Source organism: Notolepis coatsorum (assembly GCF_963971535.1).
Source record: "Notolepis coatsorum genome assembly, chromosome: 3".
Taxonomy (NCBI): domain Eukaryota; kingdom Metazoa; phylum Chordata; class Actinopteri; order Aulopiformes; family Paralepididae; genus Notolepis; species Notolepis coatsorum.
Genome location: NC_140167.1, coordinates 170,480,427 through 170,502,846, shown reverse-complemented (window position 1 = coordinate 170,502,846; position 22,420 = coordinate 170,480,427). Strand labels below are relative to the sequence as shown.

General features: G+C 46.3%; 1 protein-coding gene across 1 annotated transcript in view; it reads left to right on the top strand.

The window, feature by feature from the left end:
- The window catches only part of dgkh (diacylglycerol kinase, eta), a gene marked incomplete at its 3' end in the record, with an annotated part of 250,542 nt that extends 228,122 nt beyond the window's left edge, over nucleotides 1-22,420 (top strand). Inside the window, 1 exon segment of the mRNA XM_084311434.1 lies at nucleotides 21,839-22,420. Within this exon segment, the coding sequence (XP_084167560.1) occupies nucleotides 21,839-22,420 (582 nt within the window).

Genomic DNA, 22,420 nt, shown 5'->3' with positions numbered 1-22,420 from the left:
CCACTACCGCTTTATGTACTTTAATTACTGGCCATACAGTACATGATATATAAATATGATGAACACTTCCCACATTGAATCGGTTCCACACAAAGGTATAATCAAGTATTTATTGCAGCAAAAGGTACATAATATACTTCTCTATTATACTTTGGATGCGCTTATAAGGCAAAGGAATATGCGTAGGCAAATCAATAATGAATGTCCATTCTCTGGTTACGCAGGAGGTAATTATACAACCTGAATCTTAGGGAATTATATCTATGGTACACTAGTAATATATAGCGGGAGATACTGGAAGGGTCCCCCCGGTTGTAAGCCAGCAGGGGTAGAGGATCTGTCGGTAGTAGAAAGTCTGGTCAACGATGACTAAGGAGACTCCAAGTACAGGAGACGGTGCAATAGTCTCTTGATCCACAGACGAATACAGCTGTTCTCCGTAGACTGTAGCTCCACAGTGAAGAAAGCTAGCCGGCCTCAGGCTCTCTGAGGCACGGACTCGACTTGGCTCCTCACAGGGTAAATCCCACACGTGTAGGCGTCGGCGATTCTCCGCTCCATAAATCACAGGACCAAAGCAAATATAATCCAGCCGCAAAGGGCTATGTAGTCGTCGGGTAGATTAATCCAGTGTACATGTCCACACGGTTCTCGTCTAGGTCTCCTCGGGTGAAAGCGCCATGAAAGCAGCCCAGCCTAGATAAGCACTCTAGCTGGTACGAGGAAGCGTTGGTGATGCTGGTCACTGTAGAACTTTAGCCGCACGATACACTATACACAAATAGACTATTACTGACTTAATAGAAATATGTCGCACTCGACGGTATAGCGCCAAACTCTGACAATTCAGTTATTAATTCGCACGCGGTCTCAATGCTCTATTTGGGGCCAAACAGGCCATACTTCACCGCACGTTGTATCGTGGGTGAGGCTTCAACTTATTGGGTAACTCTACTGAACTACTTCTGTATTCACCTGCGCCATATTTATATGTACGGGGAATAATCTAGTGCCAGCCTCATTTCTGTCTCGTAGTCCTGGGCAGAACCGGGCATGTTGAGACAAGCCTTGACGGTAGCTTTGAACTCGACTCTGGGGGTAAGTCCCTGGCGCCTGTGGACCGCTGTCCAATAGGAGAATGAAATATTATGGTCTGGGCTAAAGGGATATTCCGTGTATATGTACAAGGAATATACAAGGGATATCAAACGATATACAAATACTATGCAATATATATCAATCAATAAATATATATATTCGGTTTAATCTGATCCTTTGTAACAACTACAGACTGCAACACAGCCACTTTTCCAGAGTCAGTCCTCTTCCATGCCTCCATACTGATTGTATCTGTAAATTTAATACGCTAAATGCATTAAGTACTCATTTGTCAAGATATCATACTGCACAACTTAGCAGTAGACCAGAACAGAGTCTGAGCCCTGTGGTAATAAAATGCCCTTTGTGCGCATTTCGGGAACCCTTTTCTGAATCAATTTTCTTAAGTCATCTCAGAAAGCATTTAAAAAATAATGAAACAGTGACATGCCCATATAAGGATTGTAGCTATAGCACAAATGTTTACTCTTCATTCAATTGCCATAAAAACAGAGTACACCAATTAAGTCTTGCATCAGACTTAAAAGCTGTCGTTGTTGAGGATCCCCAAGACAGGATTTCTGAGGTCACTAGTGATTTGCATGAAGAATGTCCAGGCCAGAGCATAGAAGTGGTGGATGATGATGATCAATGTGACACTGACAATCTAAGAAATCAACTTAAAATGAACCTATCTTCCTTGTTCCTAAAGATGCAGGCTATCCTCCATGTCTCAAACACAGCTATTCAAGAAATAGTAGACCACTTGAATCAGGTCTTCTCCTTATCTCAGCCATTGATCAAGGAGTCAGTTAATGACATATTGCAGAGAAATGGTCACAATATTGCAGAACCTACACTGGATGAAGTTGTTGGCGCTGTCATGAACTGCAATGTTCTGTCTACATCTACCTCTGAAGGTGCAGAGTTGTGTTCAACCAAGCGCAGAAAAAGCTTTATGGAGCGCAACTATCCATGTGTAATGCCAGTAGAGTATCAGTTGGAGCAACCAGGACATACCAGCATGTATGTTCCCATCCTTTCAATGATTCAAGAGTTGTTTAAAAACACAGACATCCTTGACAAGATTACAGAACCAAATACTACATCTGGTCAATATGTGTCATGCTCTGATGGCTCCCATTTCCTTGAAAATGAGTTACTGTCAACAGGGAATCTCATCCTACCACTTCAGCTATATATAGATGATCTGGAAATTGCCAATCCGCTTGGCACATCACGTAAAATTCACAAACTTTGTGCTATATATTGGGTCCTTGCCAATGTGCCACCAAAATACCGATCAGCATTACACGCTATACAGCTGGCAATGCTGGTAAAAGTGACAGACCTCCGTAGGTATGGATATGCAGCTGTACTTGCTCCATTGCTGCGTGATGTTCATACTCTGGAACAAGATGGTGTTTTCATTGAAAGAGTTGGTCAGAATGTCAAAGGCACAATCTGGTGTGTTTCTGCCGACAATCTGGGCGCTCATGGATTCGGTGGCTTTGTGGAGTCATTTAGAGCAGGCTATGTTTGCAGATTCTGTCTGGCCACAAGTGAACAGTTTCAAACAACTGAAGTCAGAGAGGGAGAGTTTTCTCTGAGAACCAAAGTCAGCCATGACCTGCATGTACAAACTGCACATGACACTTCGAGCAGCCATTTTGGTGTTAAAGGTGGCTGTGTCTTACGTGAATCCCTGAATTACTTTCATACAATCACAGGATTTCCTCCAGATATACTTCACGATCTTCTGGAAGGTATGGTTCCCGTGGAGCTTTCTCTCTGTGTTAAAGAGATGATTCGGCGAAAGTACTTCACTTTAGAGTATTTGAACAAAAAGATTGCATCATTCCCGTATCAGCACGCTGATAAAGTGGATAGACCTCACCCAATTCCCCAAACATTTGTTTCTCGAGGAACAATAGGAGGCAATGGGCATGAAAATGCCACTCTGCTCCGACTGCTTCCATTACTTGTAGGCAGTGTAGTACCAGTGGGTGATGCAGCATGGGCAGTTTTGATGGAGCTGAAAGAGGTGCTAGAGTTAGCATTGTGCCCATCATATACTGATGAAACCTTAGACTATTTTCAGTGCAAAATCAGTGATCATAGACAGGTACTATTAGAGGTTTTCCCTGCAGTTAAACTCCGTCCTAAACATCACTATGTGGAGCATTATCCCGCTCTAGTTAAGTGCTTTGGACCCCTGCTGCATGTTTGGACCATGCGATTTGAGGCCAAGCACCGCTTTTTCAAAAGAGTGGTGCATGACACTCAAAACTTCAAAAATATCTTGAAGACGATGGCAATCAGACACCAACACATGATGGCATATCATCTTGCTTCACCATCATATTTCAAGCCAAAAACCCAGGCATCCAGGGTTGACTCTGTTCTGGTTTCATCTCTACCAGCAGTAGCTCAGGTACACATTAGAGGACACACAGTTAGTGACACAATCTACCAGACATCAAAGGTAACCATTCATGGCACAGACTATGTCTGTGGAATGTTTCTCTCCGTCAGAGTCAGTGGTGGACTGTCTACATTTAGCCAAATAGAACAGATCTACCTTGTGAATAACGAGGTTTCTTTTCTGTGTCGAGACTATGACTCCTGGTATATAGAACATCTTATGTCCTTTGAGCTGTCAACCACACAACCACATCTGTCCATCTACCTACAGTCTGGTCTCAATGATACAGTCCCACTCTCAGCATACAAGATCGATGGTCTGCTGCTGCTGACTCCCAAGCGATTCATTCAAGTGAAACGGAACTGAGTCCAGCTAATGGTGAATAGTTATTTTATTAATCAATTATTGTGTCTTTATTCACTCGTTGTGTAATTGACCAGTTTATATTCTGTATAAGTTCATATTCTGTATATGTTAATAATGACGCTTTCTGTGTTGTGTTTATGATTACTCCTTAGGTCCTTGAGCTGCTGTCTGTCGACCGGACCACATCTGTCCACTGTCCATCTACCTGCAGTCTGGTCACAACGAAACAGTCCCACTCTCAGCATACAAGATCGATGGTCTGCTGCTGCTGCTGCTGACTCCCAAGCGATTCATTCAAGTTTCCATAGCACAATGGCAGCTGCCTCCCCACAACCCATGATCCTTCGTGTTGTTGAGCCGGACCGGGCTAGAAAATTAAAACTCAGTTCACGACCCGCCTCTGTTGATGCACTGATCACGATTATAAAAGAACAGTTGGAAATAGACCTTGACTTCAGTTTGCTGTATGAAGATCCAGACTTTGATGGGAAACTTACTTCCCTTGATGACATTACGGAATTGCCACAAAAAGCTGTTGTGCACATTTCACTTTCGCTCGACTCCAGCTCTCTCGCATCTACTGATATACTTTCAGATATGTCATCTCCAGAACGTCTAAGCAGATGGCCTCCAGGTCCTTTTCCAGTTCCTACATTTGCATTCGATGTTGAGCTGAAACTTAGAGACGGAAACAACAAATTTGAGAAGAACAAGAGACACCTTAAGTTGACAAGAGACCTAAAGCACGACATCTTAGAAAAGCTTGCATCTACAATGTATGCTTTCAAGGCTTATCCAAGTGATAAAGAGATAGCAGTGGCTTCTGCGGCTCTTGTCGCCAAACATCCCTGCTTGAAGGAAGCAGGATCTGAGACCGGCTGCAATGGATGGAAGAACAGCATCAAATTCAAGATGGGCAATTTCAGGAACAAGCTGAGACAGGCAGGATGTGAGGAGGTCACTGTAAATGCTGGAAAAAGAGGTAGAAGCAATCCTGATGGCGAACCTTCACATTCCAACATTAAAAGACCCAAGCGAGCAGAAGTAAACTTCCTACCCAACTATCCCCAAGGAGAGGATTCCTTGAGGCTTGAGCAGTTGAGGCAGACAATTGCTGAAGAAGTCAAGAAGACTGAGAAGAACCTGCCCCTCATTAGAAAGCTGATGCAGACCACATTTGCCCTGCGCCGACAGACCATAGTGAAGTCCAGCCCACCAGTGAAAGAGCTCATGGACCTCTGGCCTGCTATCAAAATGGAGTCTGAGGTAATATAGATCAGCTCTCTCTTTCCTGTGTTAACATTTGGCACATTCTGTGTGTTTTAAAGTGAAACTTGTGATTCTTAAGCCTGGTTTATATACTCTAGCGGCGCATCTGCGTGTGTTCTGTGCGCCCCCGCGAGCTAGTCATCAGCGACCGATTCCGCAAAGCATGTTGACCAGAAATCCCGCCGTCATGCTCTGAAGCCCAAACCAAACAAAGTAAGAGATCCACCAAGTTGAAGTGACTAATTGATGTTGATATACTATATTGTCCTGCTGTTTTTAAATATAGGTGTATGCAGAGTTCCAGCTGATTACCAACCAGAACCTGCCCAACACATTCTACGCTGAGCTTGACCGCCATCTTCCTCGACTGATGACGTTATTCAGACAGAAGGCGTCCAAAACTGGGAACACAGCAGATGCTTTGGCTCACATTTTAAAAATCCACGATGAACAGGTGAATAGATTATTATACATGTCATAGGTCGAACCTCTGTAACATTGAACAGGTTCAATGATTCAAATGAGCATTTGAATTTTACAATTAGTCCACCATTGTGTTTGCCATTTTTCTGATTGCATTAAAGATGTGAACATGTTATTTGTGGACATATCTGATTGGACTGTTTAAAATCCGCTTTGTTCAGTAAACATTTCCATATAATACAATTCTTTTTCTTCTTCTTAATCTTACATCTTAATAGGAAATCCATGATGTTCACACCAGGCGTACCACTGTTCTCCATGCCCTGCCTGTGTATCTGCATGAGGAAGTCGCTGGATTTTTCAAAACCTGCACAGTGAGTCCGAGTAAAAATAATTTACAGTACAACTGTATATTAAGTGAACAGTTAATCAAAATGCTAAGTATCAGTCTTCCTTCCTTCCAGGTCTCCCTTGTGAAAGAGATATTTGATCTCGACGGGACTAACCTGGTTAAATAAAAATAACCTTCTCACCAAAAAAATTGTTCTAACTAAAATATAAACAACTTACAAACACAACTCCATATACTTAGCGTTGTGCTGCACTTTGTAGAAACCATGGATTTATTTGTGATTATTATGTCTCTTTCATTCCTTCAGGACACGTCTGATGAGCCAGAGCTTCAGGGTGTTGCAGTGGCCCTCCTTACTTTCATCAGTGACGACCATGACACAAGTCCAGTTCACTACCAGCCTGTGACAATCTCTGTTGTCATTGAAAGTCACATCATGATCAGCCTCCCCAGATTTGGTGATTCCTTCCTGGTAATGTTTGGACTAATCTATGCACTACACCTCAGCTACCCCAAGGGACTTACCAACACTTTTGAATTCATTCAGAAGATTTTACTAGGTCTAGAAGCTGGTAAACTGTCGCCCAGGTTGCAGACTCTCAAGAATGACTTGATGATGCAATCATTTTTTTTTCTTCTGATTTTTCAATGGATTTTCTCCCCGTCCCAATTAGTCGTTGTGCCAATCCCCCCCCCCCCCCCTCCCCTACCTGGTGCTGTATGCATGTTCTCCTACGAGTCGGTATAAGGGCGTCCCGAGTCGATCGCACGCTTCCCCCGAGACATGCGCCGACAGCCAGTGACGTCTTTTCACTTGGCAGCGAGGGCTCTCATTGGTGAAGTGTAACGTGTGGGAGGGCACGCTATCTCCACCAAGTCCTGCCCCGCTTAGCAAGCGCCGAGACCTGACCTGTAGGCGTCGCTGTCCACAACGCCAGATTCCCACCCGCCAGCTTCCCCACCCCCTAATACCGCCGAATTGTATTAGTGTGAACGGCCAGCCAAGCTGGTGACAACGCAGGGAGTTGGATTCGAACACGCGAATCCAGTGTCTCCAGCGTTGGTGACGAACGCAATCTCCGCTACGTCACCTGACCGCTCTTGCATTAAACTTTTGAAGGTATTATTTTGACATGACAAGGAAATTAATACCTCACCCCACATCCTTCTTTCAGATGAGTTTCTATTCCTTACTGTAATCAGTGATCATGACACAAGTCCAGTTCACTACCAGCCTGTGACAATCTCTATTGTCATTGAAAGTCATATCATGATCAGCTTCCCCAGATTTGGTGATTCCTTCCTGTAATGTTTGGACTAATCTATGCACTACCCCAAAGCACTTACCAACACCTCAAAAGTGTGTCTATAGAAACTCATCTGAAATGTCTTGTCATGTCAAAATAATACCTTCAAAAGTTGCTGTACTACTTTGCAGATGTTCAGCCAAATAGGTCCAAACTACTCAATGTACCTTGTTCTTTATTTTTTATGTAATATGTTTACATTTGAGAGTTTTACAGTTCGAATTTTCTTAACCGTCTATAGCTGGCATTATTGTAATTTCATCCAAGTAAGTTTTTGTGAGGTTTTGTCCGCTGCTCACCAACTTTCTCTGTTTTCTTTAAGCCTACTGTTAGAAATTCCCTTCTCACTCACTCTCTCTAGCCCCCACCCTCTCGTTCTTTACTCTCGTTTACTCTCAGTGGCCACACCTGGACTATTATCAATTACCTCTCGCACCTGTGGTGGCAGGCTAATTAGTTCCCCTGTGGGCTTTAAATACCAGGGCTCTTCCCCTCATTTCGGCATGGGGTCGTGTTGTAAACATGCCGTATCATATTCTCAAACATCTAGACTCTTTCGGGAGGTCCTCTGTTCTGCCTATGCTGTATTGATTCTCCGGCGTAGAGGTGTATGCTCCAGCCTTCGCCTGCTGTCGCCGTTGCCTGAGAGTGGGACTGGTCTGCGCTCCCTAGACTTCCACGGGAGGCATCCCAGTCATCCACTTCAGACCCCCCGCGCAGCTGTCGTCCTGACGCACATCCAGACCAGCGCAGACGCGCATCTTCCAGACCCTCGAGCTTGGCACGCTCTCCAGACCTCAGCGCGCAGATGCGCATCTACCAGATTTTTGAGCTTGGCACGCTCTCCAGACCAGCGCAGACGCGCATCTTCCAGACCCTCGAGCTTGGCACGCTCTCCAGACCTCAGCGCGCAGACGCGCATCTACCAGACCTTCGAGCTTGGCACGCTCTCCAGACCAGCGCAGACGCGCATCTTCCAGACCCTCGAGCTTGGCACGCTCTCCAGACCTCAGCGCGCAGACGCGCATCTACCAGACCTTCGAGCTTGGCACGCTCCAGACCAGCGCAGACGCGCATCTTCCAGACCCTCGAGCTTGGCACGCTCTCCAGACCTCAGCGCGCAGACGCGCATCTTCCAGACCTTCGAGCTTGGCACGCTCTCCAGACCAGCGCAGACGCGCATCTTCCAGACCTTCGAGCTTGGCACGCTCACCAGTCTCCAGCGCGCAACGCGCATCTTCCAAAGATCCTCGTGCCTGGCACACTCCTCCTCGCAGACGCACCCCGATGCGTCTCTCGGTTCCGACGTGCACACCAAGGTGTGGCGCGCCACTCTGTTCCTCGGCTCCGACAGCGGCTACCCGGTTGACGACACCCTCGCCACCGCCGCTGTTCCAGCACTCTGTTCCTCGGCTCCGACAGTCGGCTACCGGTGACGACACCCTCGCCACCGCCGCTGTTCCAGCACTCTGTTCCTCGGCTCCGACAGTCGGCTACCGGTGACGACACCCTCGCCACCGCCGCTGTTCCAGCACTCTGTTCCTCGGCTCCGACAGCGGCTACCCGGTTGATGACACCCTCGCCACCGCCGCTGTTCCAGCACTCTGTTCCTCGGCTCCGACAGTCGGCTACCGGTGACGACACCCTCGCCACCGCCGCTGTTCCAGCACTCTGTTCCTCAGCTCGGACAGCCAGCCACCCGGTGGCGATGCCCTCGCCCCGCTGCGTTTCCTGTACCATTACGCATACGCCTGGGTGAGTTTTGATTGTGATGTCACTCACCCAGCGTAATGCCTCTTGCCCTCGTCCCGCTGCTGTTCCTGTACCATTACGCATACGCCTGGGTGAGTTTTGATTGTGATGTCACTCACCCAGCGTAATGCCTCTTGCCCTCGTCCCGCTGCTGTTCCTGTACCATTACGCATACGCCTGGGTGAGTTTTGATTGTGATGTCACTCACCCAGCGTAATGCCTCTTGCCCTCGTCCCGCTGCTGTTCCTGTACTATTACGCATACGCCTGGGTGAGTTTTGATTGTGATGTCACTCACCCAGCGTAATGCCTCTTGCCCTCGTCCCGCTGCTGTTCCTGTACCATTACGCATACGCTTGGGTGAGTTTTGATTGTTAAGTCACTCACCCAGCGTAATGCCTCCTTTTTTTTTGTTCTCACTTAGTTAGTAGTTTGGACATTTCATCTCCCACTCTGTTTTTGTTCTCACTTAGATAGTATTTTTGGACATTACATCTCCCCCTGTGTGTTTGTCACACGAAGATATTATTACTTTGTTACTTTGTTTATTTGGACTGTTCTGCATCTGCTCTGTTTGTTCCCTTTTGAATATTAACCCTCTCCTCTGTTCTGCAGAGCGGCCCAGATGTTTTCCCACCAGTCCCCAGTTCCTCCCTGTCCCCAGCCCGCCTCCGCGGGCCTCAGTCCCCTCTGTCCCTAGTTCTCCCCTTTCTAGTTCCACCTAGTTCCTTGTCCCTAGTTCTCCTAGTCCCCAGTTCTCCTGTTCCCTAGCTCCTTGTCCCGACATCTCCTAGTCTCTAGTTCCTCTGTTCCTTTAACCTTCCCCTAGCGTTCCTTTAATGTTTCCCCTAGCGTTCATTAACCTTCCCTTAGTGTTCCCTTTTCCTGCCCGCCTCTTAAAGGCACCTAGTTTTTCCCCTCTTGTTATATTCCTGTATTTGTGTTCTCCCTTAAAGGGACAGTGCCCTTTTTTCCCTGTCTCTCAATAAATATCTGTTTCTTGGCAAACCATCATACCTGTCTTGTGTTGTGCGATTGGGGTCGGTTACAAACCATAACAGTACGACCCCACCAAATCGACGACCCCAGCCAGCACAGACGGTGTATGTTGAGTTTGCCTTTTTTTTTTCTTGTTCCCTCTAGCTTCCTTGTTAGTCCTGTTTAGCTCCCTTGTTTAGCTTGTTAGTCTCCCCGGTTAGCTCCCCTGTTTGCTTCCCGTTTAGCCCTGTTTGACCCCCCTGTAGCTAGCCATGCCCTGGCAGCTAACCCAGTCCCTCAGCAGAGCCCCTGTCTGCTAGCTTTGCCCCGGCTGTTAGCACAGCCTCTATGTTAATGCAGCCTTGCAGCTGACATAGGCCCTGTAGCTAGCCAGGCCCAAGCAGCTAACCCGGTCCCTCTGCATGGCCTCCACTTTTTTGTGTAGCATCCCCACTGCTAGGACTGCCCTTTCAGCTAGCAAGGTCAGTTTCCCCACTGCTAGGACTGCCCTTTCAGCTAGCAAGGTCAGTATTCCCACTGCTAGGACTGCCCCTTCAGCTAGCAAGGTCAGTTTCTCTCCCACTGCTAGGACTGCCCTTTCAGCTAGCAAGGTCAGTTTCTCTCCCCACTGCTAGGACTGCCCTTTCAGCTAGCAAGGTCAGTTTATCTCCCACTGCTAGGACTGCCTTTTCAGCTAGCAAGGTCAGTTTATCCCCACTGCTAGGACTGCCCTTTCAGCTAGCAAGGTCAGTTTTTCTCTCACACAGCTAGGACTGTCCTTCCAGCTAGCTTGTTCTCTCATGCTGGTCCAGCCCTGTCTGCCAGCCTAGCTCCGGCAGCTAGCGCAGCCTCTATGTTAGTGTAACAGTACAGCTAGCATAGGCCCTGTAGCTATCAGTGCCTTGGCAGCTACCCTTTCCCCCTGCTAGCCTGGCTCGGCAGCTAGCGCAGCCTCTATGTTGATGTAGCAGTACAGCTAGGATAGGCCCTGTAGCTATCAGTGCCCTGGCAGCTAACCTTCCCTCTGCTAGCCCTTTTCCCGGTGCTCCTCTTGGTTACCCCTCATCTCCTCTAGTTACCCCTCAGCTCCTCTGGTTACCCCTCAGCTCCTCCTGTTGCCCCTCTGCTACCCTAGTTACCCCTCGGCGACCCTGTCTCTTTTGCTAGCCCCACTCTTGTGGTGGCTTCCCCTGCTGGCTTGGCCAGTACCTTTTGTTTTTGTCTTGTTTTGCCCCCTGCCACTCTGTCTGTATTTGTTTTGGGTCGCCGGGTGGCTCCCGTTGAGGGGGGGGTACTGTGAGGTTTTGTCCGCTGCTCACCAACTTTCTCTGTTTTCTTTAAGCCTACTGTTAGAAATTCCCTTCTCACTCACTCTCTCTAGCCCCCACCCTCTCGTTCTTTACTCTCGTTTACTCTCAGTGGCCACACCTGGACTATTATCAATTACCTCTCGCACCTGTGGTGGCAGGCTAATTACTTCCCCTGTGGGCTTTAAATACCAGGGCTCTTCCCCTCGTTTCGGCGTGGGGTCGTGTTGTAAACATGCCGTATCATATTCTCAAACATCTAGACTCTTTCGGGAGGTCCTCTGTTCTGCCTATGCTGTATTGATTCTCCGGCGTAGAGATGTATGCTCCAGCCTTCGCCTGCTGTCGCCGTTGCCTGAGAGTGGGACTGGTCTGCGCTCCCTAGACTTCCACGGGAGGCATCCCAGTCATCCACTTCAGACCCCCCGCGCAGCTGTCGTCCTGACGCACATCCAGACCAGCGCAGACGCGCATCTTCCAGACCCTCGAGCTTGGCACGCTCTCCAGACCTCAGCGCGCAGACGCGCATCTACCAGACCTTCGAGCTTGGCACGCTCTCCAGACCAGCGCAGACGCGCATCTTCCAGACCCTCGAGCTTGGCACGCTCTCCAGACCTCAGCGCGCAGACGCGCATCTACCAGACCTTCGAGCTTGGCACGCTCTCCAGACCAGCGCAGACGCGCATCTTCCAGACCCTCGAGCTTGGCACGCTCTCCAGACCTCAGCGCACAGACGCGCATCTACCAGACCTTCGAGCTTGGCACGCTCCAGACCAGCGCAGACGCGCATCTTCCAGACCCTCGAGCTTGGCACGCTCTCCAGACCTCAGCGCGCAGACGCGCATCTTCCAGACCTTCGAGCTTGGCACGCTCTCCAGACCAGCGCAGACGCGCATCTTCCAGACCTTCGAGCTTGGCACGCTCACCAGTCTCCAGCGCGCAACGCGCATCTTCCAAAGATCCTCGTGCCTGGCACACTCCTCCTCGCAGACGCACCCCGATGCGTCTCTCGGTTCCGACGTGCACACCAAGGTGTGGCGCGCCACTCTGTTCCTCGGCTCCGACAGCGGCTACCCGGTTGACGACACCCTCGCCACCGCCGCTGTTCCAGCACTCTGTTCCTCGGCTCCGACAGTCGGCTACCGGTGACGACACCCTCGCCACCGCCGCTGTTCCAGCACTCTGTTCCTCGGCTACGACAGTCGGCTACCGGTGACGACACCCTCGCCACCGCCGCTGTTCCAGCACTCTGTTCCTCGGCTCCGACAGCGGCTACCCGGTTGACGACACCCTCGCCACCGCCGCTGTTCCAGCACTCTGTTCCTCGGCTCCGACAGTCGGCTACCGGTGACGACACCCTCGCCACCGCCGCTGTTCCAGCACTCTGTTCCTCAGCTCGGACAGCCAGCCACCCGGTGGCGATGCCCTCGCCCCGCTGCGTTTCCTGTACCATTACGCATACGCCTGGGTGAGTTTTGATTGTGATGTCACTCACCCAGCGTAATGCCTCTTGCCCTCGTCCCGCTGCTGTTCCTGTACCATTACGCATACGCCTGGGTGAGTTTTGATTGTGATGTCACTCACCCAGCGTAATGCCTCTTGCCCTCGTCCCGCTGCTGTTCCTGTACCATTACGCATACGCCTGGGTGAGTTTTGATTGTGATGTCACTCACCCAGCGTAATGCCTCTTGCCCTCGTCCCGCTGCTGTTCCTGTACCATTACGCATACGCCTGGGTGAGTTTTGATTGTTAAATCACTCACCCAGCGTAATGCCTCCTTTTTTGTTCTCACTTAGTTAGTAGTTTGGACATTTCATCTCCCACTCTGTTTTTGTTCTCACTTAGATAGTATTTTTGGACATTACATCTCCCCCTGTGTGTTTGTCACACGAAGATATTATTACTTTGTTACTTTGTTTATTTGGACTGTTCTGCATCTGCTCTGTTTGTTCCCTTTTGAATATTAACCCTCTCCTCTGTTCTGCAGAGCGGCCCAGATGTTTTCCCACCAGTCCCCAGTTCCTCCCTGTCCCCAGCCCGCCTCCGCGGGCCTCAGTCCCCTCTGTCCCTAGTTCTCCCCTTTCTAGTTCCACCTAGTTCCTTGTCCCTAGTTCTCCTAGTCCCCAGTTCTCCTGTTCCCTAGCTCCTTGTCCCGACATCTCCTAGTCTCTAGTTCCTCTGTTCCTTTAACCTTCCCCTAGCGTTCCTTTAATGTTTCCCCTAGCGTTCATTAACCTTCCCTTAGTGTTCCCTTTTCCTGCCCGCCTCTTAAAGGCACCTAGTTTTTCCCCTCTTGTTATATTCCTGTATTTGTGTTCTCCCTTAAAGGGACAGTGCCCTTTTTTCCCTGTCTCTCAATAAATATCTGTTTCTTGGCAAACCATCATACCTGTCTTGTGTTGTGCGATTGGGGTCGGTTACAAACCATAACAGTTTTAGAGTTGAAAGAGTTTATCAGAATCTCAAAGGCAACATCCAAGTCCCAAACGTTTGTTTCTCGAGGAACAATAGGAGGCAATGGGCATAAATGCCACTCTGCTCTGACTGCTTCCATTGCTTGTAGGCAGTGGTAGAGTTAGTGTTCTCAGTACAGAGTACAAGGCGATATACCAGGAGCCATAAACGCAACACAGAAGCGTTGGAAATTAATACCTCACCCCACATCCTTCTTTCAGATGAGTTTCTATTCCTTACTGTAATCAGTGATCATGACACAAGTCCAGTTCACTACCAGCCTGTGACAATCTCTATTGTCATTGAAAGTCATATCATGATCAGCTTCCCCAGATTTGGTGATTCCTTCCTGTAATGTTTGGACTAATCTATGCACTACCCCAAAGCACTTACCAACACCTCAAAAGTGTGTCTATAGAAACTCATCTGAAATGTCTTGTCATGTCAAAATAATACCTTCAAAAGTTGCTGTACTACTTTGCAGATGTTCAGCCAAATAGGTCCAAACTACTCAATGTACCTTGTTCTTTATTTTTTATGTAATATGTTTACATTTGAGAGTTTTACAGTTCGAATTTTCTTAACCGTCTATAGCTGGCATTATTGTAATTTCATCCAAGTAAGTTTTAGAGTTGAAAGAGTTTATCAGAATCTCAAAGGCAACATCCAAGTCCCAAACGTTTGTTTCTCGAGGAACAATAGGAGGCAATGGGCATAAATGCCACTCTGCTCTGACTGCTTCCATTGCTTGTAGGCAGTGGTAGAGTTAGTGTTCTCAGTACAGAGTACAAGGCGATATACCAGGAGCCATAAACGCAACACAGAAGCGTTGGAAATTAATACCTCACCCCACATCCTTCTTTCAGATGAGTTTCTATTCCTTACTGTAATCAGTGATCATGACACAAGTCCAGTTCACTACCAGCCTGTGACAATCTCTATTGTCATTGAAAGTCATATCATGATCAGCTTCCCCAGATTTGGTGATTCCTTCCTGTAATGTTTGGACTAATCTATGCACTACCCCAAAGCACTTACCAACACCTCAAAAGTGTGTCTATAGAAACTCATCTGAAATGTCTTGTCATGTCAAAATAATACCTTCAAAAGTTGCTGTACTACTTTGCAGATGTTCAGCCAAATAGGTCCAAACTACTCAATGTACCTTGTTCTTTATTTTTTATGTAATATGTTTACATTTGAGAGTTTTACAGTTCGAATTTTCTTAACCGTCTATAGCTGGCATTATTGTAATTTCATCCAAGTAAGTTTTAGAGTTGAAAGAGTTTATCAGAATCTCAAAGGCAACATCCAAGTCCCAAACGTTTGTTTCTCGAGGAACAATAGGAGGCAATGGGCATAAATGCCACTCTGCTCTGACTGCTTCCATTGCTTGTAGGCAGTGGTAGAGTTAGTGTTCTCAGTACAGAGTACAAGGCGATATACCAGGAGCCATAAACGCAACACAGAAGCGTTGGAAATTAATACCTCACCCCACATCCTTCTTTCAGATGAGTTTCTATTCCTTACTGTAATCAGTGATCATGACACAAGTCCAGTTCACTACCAGCCTGTGACAATCTCTATTGTCATTGAAAGTCATATCATGATCAGCTTCCCCAGATTTGGTTATTCCTTCCTGTAATGTTTGGACTAATCTATGCACTACCCCAAAGCACTTACCAACACCTCAAAAGTGTGTCTATAGAAACTCATCTGAAATGTCTTGTCATGTCAAAATAATACCTTCAAAAGTTGCTGTACTACTTTGCAGATGTTCAGCCAATAGGTCCAAACTACTCAATGTACCTTGTTCTTTATTTTTTATGTAATATGTTGAGAGTTTTACAGTTCGAATTTTCTTAACCGTCTATAGCTGGCGTTATTGTAATTTCATCCAAGTAAGTTTTAGAGTTGAAAGAGTTTATCAGAATCTCAAAGGCAACATCCAAGTCCCAAACGTTTGTTTCTCGAGGAACAATAGGAGGCAATGGGCATAAATGCCACTCTGCTCTGACTGCTTCCATTGCTTGTAGGCAGTGGTAGAGTTAGTGTTCTCAGTACAGAGTACAAGGCGATATACCAGGAGCCATAAACGCAACACAGAAGCGTTATTATTAACATATACAGAATATGAACTTATACAGAATATGAACTGGTCAATTACACAACTAGAGTGAATAAAGACACAATAATTGATTAATAAAATAACTATTCACCATTAGCTGGACTCAGTTCCGTTTCACTTGAATGAATCGCTTGGGAGTCAGCAGCAGCAGACCATCGATCTTGTATGCTGAGAGTGGGACTGTATCCTTGAGACCTTGTAGGCAGTAGTATACTGCCCTGTCGAGGGCTAACCGCAGTAACTTGAAAAAAGTAAAAATTTAGTTATGAGTGAAATTGACCTTGTCAATAAATGTTTTATCTTGTGACCAAGTTTCAGATGTTAATGTCGCTCAGTTTTGGAGATATGGGGTTTTAAAAACTGCAGTAACTACAAAATCACACTCAAAACCCAGGCAGACCGCAGTAACTTCCAAACAGTGAAAAATGGCTTTAAAGTGTTTTGACTTGCCATCCAAAATGTGTTATAGGTAAATAGATGATAGTACCCAGATTTAACATGTATTAATGAAGTAATCTTTAGGCATACAAAAATATGACACAATTATTTTAATTAACCCCAAAAAGCAGATATTGCACTCTGCTGCACGATTTCCTTAAATAATTATACAGGTAATGTACAGGCAAAGTGCAGTAACTTCAAATGCAATGTTGTTTTCCCTCCAGCTTTCATAACTTAACCTAGCCATTTTGAAAATTAAATTTAATACCTGAATATATTGGAATGATGATGATCCAAATAAAATGGCTAGGTGAAGTTATGAAAGCTGGAGGGAAAACAACATTGCATTTGAAGTTACTGCACTTTGCCTGTACATTACCTGTATAATTATTTAAGGAAATCGTGCAGCAGAGTGCAGTATCTGCTTTTTTGGGGTTAATTAAAATAACTACGTCATATTTTTGTATGCCTAAAGATTACTTCATTAATACATGTTAAATCTGGGTACTATCATCTATCTACCTATAACACATTTTGGATGGCAAGTCAAAAAACTTTAAAGCCATTTTTCTCAGTTTCACTGTTTGGAAGTTACTGCGGTCTGCCTTGACAGGGCAGTATAGTTAGTGTACTGTATAGTGTTCTTAGTACAGAGTACTGTAGTGTTCTAGTTATCATTCTGCAAACATAGCCTGCTCTAAATGACGGATGGTGCCTCTGACATTCTGACTAACTCTTTCAATGAAAACACCATCTTGTTCCATGATACATCATGGAGCAAATACATGCAGCTGCATTTCCATATGTAGGTATGTGCACTATTAACAGTATTGCCAGCTGTATAGCATGTAATGTGGATTGGTATTTTGGTTCCACATTGGCAGGACCCAATATACAGCACAACGTTTGTGAATTTTACATGTGCCAAGCGGATTGACAATTTTCAGATAATCTATACATTTTATTCTGTACTGTACATAGATACACTGTGTTATCCCAACGGTCACAATAGTTGCCGTCAACATGTTTGCTCATTCTATGACCACACTATACAAATTTGAGTAATTCAGCCAGGATGTAAACGGCTCTGGTCATGTGCACTGCACATATTGAGACCCTTTATTATTTCAATATTTGCTGGAAATACATTGATACATCATTCAGTAACATTTTCAGAGCCTTATAACAAACATTATTACACTATTGTGACCAGAGGGATTAAATGTGTAATATACATTACATTGTATGTACATGTTATAACATGCATGTATTTATTTTCTATATATATTTTCTATATATATATATTTTCAATTGTAACATTGCCATAATGTTGGAGAGGGCAACACAATGTTTTTGTAAGATAAATAGATGTATACTCTTTGAATAGAAATAAATATAAAGAGTTTGAAGTTGTAACACAATGTTTTTGTAAGATAAATAGTTTCGATGAAGAACAAAACCTCCTAAATGCATACAAAAAAAGGGTAAAACTTCATATCTGCACTTTGCAAGGCACTAATACCTGGTCGGTATTGTTAACATATATAGTCCAAAAACAGTGTACGGTGTTTACAGTGTTATTGTACATTGCTAACATACAGATTATATATGTATACTCTTTTATACTCTTTGAATAGAAAAAAATAAAAGAGTTGTTTGAAGTTGATATAATGTGCTTGTGTAGTTATTTTTCTGTTAACTTTTTCACATGGATTTTAAAACTGAACCTTAAGTTATAGTAACTGCAAATATTTGAGTTGATTAACTTAGAAATTTGAGTTGATTAACTTAAAAGAAATGAGGCATGGGATGGCCTCAATGTCGTTGAGTTCTGTTAACTTAATCACATGGATTTAAGGTTGAACCTTAAGTCACAGTAACTGAACATATTTGAGTTGCCTCCACTTGAGAACCTTAAGTCACAGTAACTGAACATATTTGAACTGCCTTAACTGAGAACTGTAAGTCACAGTAACTGAACATATTTGAGTTGACACCACTTGAGAACCTTAAGTCACAGTAACTGAATATATTTGCATTGCCTTAACTGAGAACTGTAAGTCACAGTAACTGAACATATTTGAGTTGACACCACTTTAGAACCTTAAGTCACAGTAACTGAACATATTTGAACTGCCTTAACTGAGAACTGTAAGTCACAGTAACTGAACATATTTGAGTTGACACCACTTGAGAACCTTAAGTCACAGTAACTGAACATATTTGAACTGCCTTAACTGAGAACCTTAAGTCACAGTAACTGAACCTATTTGAGTTGACACCACTTGAGAACCTTAAGTCACAGTAACTGAATATATTTGCATTGCCTTAACTGAGAACTGTAAGTCACAGTAACTGAACATATTTGAGTTGACACCACTTGAGAACCTTAAGTCACAGTAACTGAACATATTTGAACTGCCTTAACTGAGAACTGTAAGTCACAGTAACTGAACATATTTGAGTTGACACCACTTGAGAACCTTAAGTCACAGTAACTGAATATATTTGAATTGCCTTAACTGAGAACTGTAAGTCACAGTAACTGAACATATTTGAGTTGACACCACTTGAGAACCTTAAGTCACAGTAACTGAATATATTTGAATTGCCTTAACTGAGAACTGTAAGTCACAGTAACTGAACATATTTGAGTTGACTCCACTTGAGAACTGTAAGTCAGAGTAACTGACCATATTTGATTTGACTTAACTGAGAACCTTAAGTCACAGTAACAGACCATATTTGAGTTGCCTTAACTGAGAATTGTAAGTCTTAGCCAACTGAAAACATTTGAGTTTATCAACTTAAAAAAATTGAGGCCATGTATGGCCTCAATTTTTTTAAGTTCTGGAAACTTATTCGGGTTTACAGTGTGGCTGGAGTGGGGCAGGCGCCTCCTCCCCTGAGGCGTAAGACTTAGGACCCCATCGACAAACCAAGACCTTATCATATATGAGCTCCATTTCAACAGGCCCCTCCACCGATACCGACCTGTCAAAAATAGACTGCAAACCAAAATCAATTTGAGAACTAAGCTCACTGCGCTCAACAGGACAGAACACGGAAAAACAAAAACCATAGATCTCTGATACCCCCACAGCGCCCATATCCATCCCACCTGGCACTGGCAGTTCAGGATACTGCAAACCATGAACATCCAGAGTAGGATGTACCGCCTCAGGTACAGCCCCACCGTCCCTGGAACATGGCAATACATCAGTCACAAAAGCGTCTGGAACACCATCTAAAATGGCGTCACACAAAATAACATTGCCCTGATCAAAATGGCTGCCACTAATCAGACCAGGTCGCGAAGGCGGCTCCTGCTCCACAGGACACAGGTAACTAGGTTGACTATCACACCTAGTGCATGGCAGAGAATCAGTGTGGACACGTGAATCAATGTCAGAATCATCAACTGACATACTGGGACCATCCCTGCCCAAAAGGGAAACATCAGGGACAATAGAGCTACTGTGGGAAGGCTGGCAGCCTAAGTCAGGCCTTGTAGCCTCTTCAACTAGAACGGTGTCACATGAATCAACAGCATCTCTCATAGCATCCTTCCCACACTCATCCTCCAATTCGTTCGTGGCCTCAGCCACCGTACATGCTGGGAAGACCTTGAGACACTGCGCTGCCAGATCATCTCCTGCCACATGCCTCTCCGGCACGCATGTCAACTCTGGTTTCACCACCGGGCCTGACACAAAGGCACAATCAAGAGAATCATTATGCAGAGGTACATCCACAGTGTGCTTTCCAAAATTCTCAACAGGTACACTTTTCAATTCAACAAAGAATGTGTCACTAAGTGTAATGTCCCAAGTCGAAGTATCAACAACATCACTTTTGTCCTTTGACATTGCCCGTGTCACAGCACACACAGGGAACACTCCTGGATGTTTCTGTGCCAGCTCATTAGGGACCTCAGAAACCACAGGAATGGGAGTTACAACTGGAGTAGCCAACACTTTGTCACCATTCCCTAGAATGAAGGACACCCCTCTTATGGGAATGTGAGAACATACCCCCACAACAACATTGCCTGATACTAAGGGAGAATTGAGTGTGACCTCATGCAAAGGTGCATCCACAAATCCACCTCCAAAGCCACGAACAACGACACCGGAATGCAAAGAAGACTTTTCTGAAAACGACAAAATCCCCTCCAGAATGAGGGACTGAAAAGCACCAGTATCTCTCCAAATTGTTATAGCCTGTTGGACTCTAGTGCATTAGTCAGGGAAACAAATCCATCCATCATAAATCTTGAGGAACCCTCGAGCTCTTTGTCCACACGTTTGATACTTTCCCCATCACCCTCTAACGTTGGCAAAGGTGTTCTGCATATGGTTTCTACCAGAGCCACCATTCTGAAATGTTTCTGTTCAAGCACCGGGCACCCAGCAACAATATGACCAGGCTCTTTACAGTAGAAACATATAATCCCTTCTGGGAATGCACCAGCAGAACCACCCCGCCTAGGAGGTGAAGTTAACTGACCAGCAGACACAGGTTTTGGGAAACGGCCCCCCCGAACAGGACGCCTATCCCTCGACTCAACACGGTAGTCCTCCACAAAAACGGACTTGTGTTTCAACACAAACTCATCAGCGAAGACAGCAGCGTCGCCTATCTTCGATACCCTACGCTCGTTTAGATGAGTGGAAACGGTATCAGGAACACATCTTTTAAATTCCTCTAGGAGAATCAACTGTCTAAGCTGCTCTCTTGACTCTGCTTTCTGAGAGGTGCACCACCTGTCAAACAGGTTCTCCTTCTCTTTTCCAAATTCAACATACGACTGTCCCTCCGACCTGCGATAGCCTCTAAAACGCTGACGATAGGCCTCGGGGACCAACTCATAAGCCCTCAATATGGAAGCCTTAACCAGCTCATAGTCAGCACTTTGGTCAAGGGACAGAGCAGTATACGCTTCTTGCGCCCTACAAACAAGAACACACTGCAGCAGCAGTGTCCAGGCTGTATCAGGCCACTTCAAGGTGGTTGCCACCTGTTCAAAAAGGGGAAAATACTTTTCCAAATTCTAGGGGTATTTGTTTCCAAATTCACTCCCGGACGAGCGCCCAACTGTTACGACCCTGGCTCAAAGGCACGCAACCTATGTGCAAACCAACACCAAAACCTGTGTGTAACCCAAAATACTACTCTAACAATGAATTACTGGTACAAACTAAAGAACAAGAATGAGAGAACGTGACAACTCTCTGTTAACACACACTCCTCTAACCACAGACAGAGTGCATGTGTGTCTCAGAGACTGGTTTTAACCTGCCAGCAGGTATCCAATCAGCAGTAATTAGCTAATTAGCAGCCCTCCCCTGCATGCCCAGTGACACAGGAGTGATCAAGCTCATGGTACATAACACCCATCCACCGTCCTCATCTTACTCCTGTCCCTCTCCACCCCCCCATCTCTGTCCGTGCCAGCCTCCCCTGCTTTCCCACACTGTCGGTCTCAGGGTGCCTGGTCTGCCCCCCCCCCCTGCTGTGAGCTGGGTCCGCTGCCAAGCCCCAGCTCCGCTCTGGAACCAGCCCCGCGCACACGGTCCAAAAGGTGCTCCGCTCTGGAAGCAGCCCCGCGCACACGGTCCAAAAGGTGCTCCGCTCTGGAAGCAGCCCCGCGCACACGGTCCAAAAGGTGCTCCGCTCTGGAAGCAGCCCCGCGCACACGGTCCAAAAGGTGCTCCGCTCTGGAAGCAGCCCCGCGCACACGGTCCAAAAGGTGCTCCGCTCTGGAAGCAGCCCCGCGCACACGGTCCAAAAGGTGCTCCGCTCTGGAAGCAGCCCCGCGCACACGGTCCAAAAGGTGCTCCGCTCTGGAAGCAGCCCCGCGCACACGGTCCAAAAGGTGCTCCACTCTGGAACCAGCCCTGCGTACACGGTCCAAAAGGTGCTCCGCTCTGGAAGCAGCCCTGCGCACACGGTCCAAAAGGTGCTCCGCTCTGGAAGCAGCCCCGCGCACACGGTCCAAAAGGTGCTCCGCTCTGGAAGCAGCCCTGCGCACACGGTCCAAAAGGTGCTCCACTCTGGAAGCAGCCCCGCGCACACGGTCCAAAAGGTCCGCTGCTGCCAACTGGTGAGGTTGTTTTAG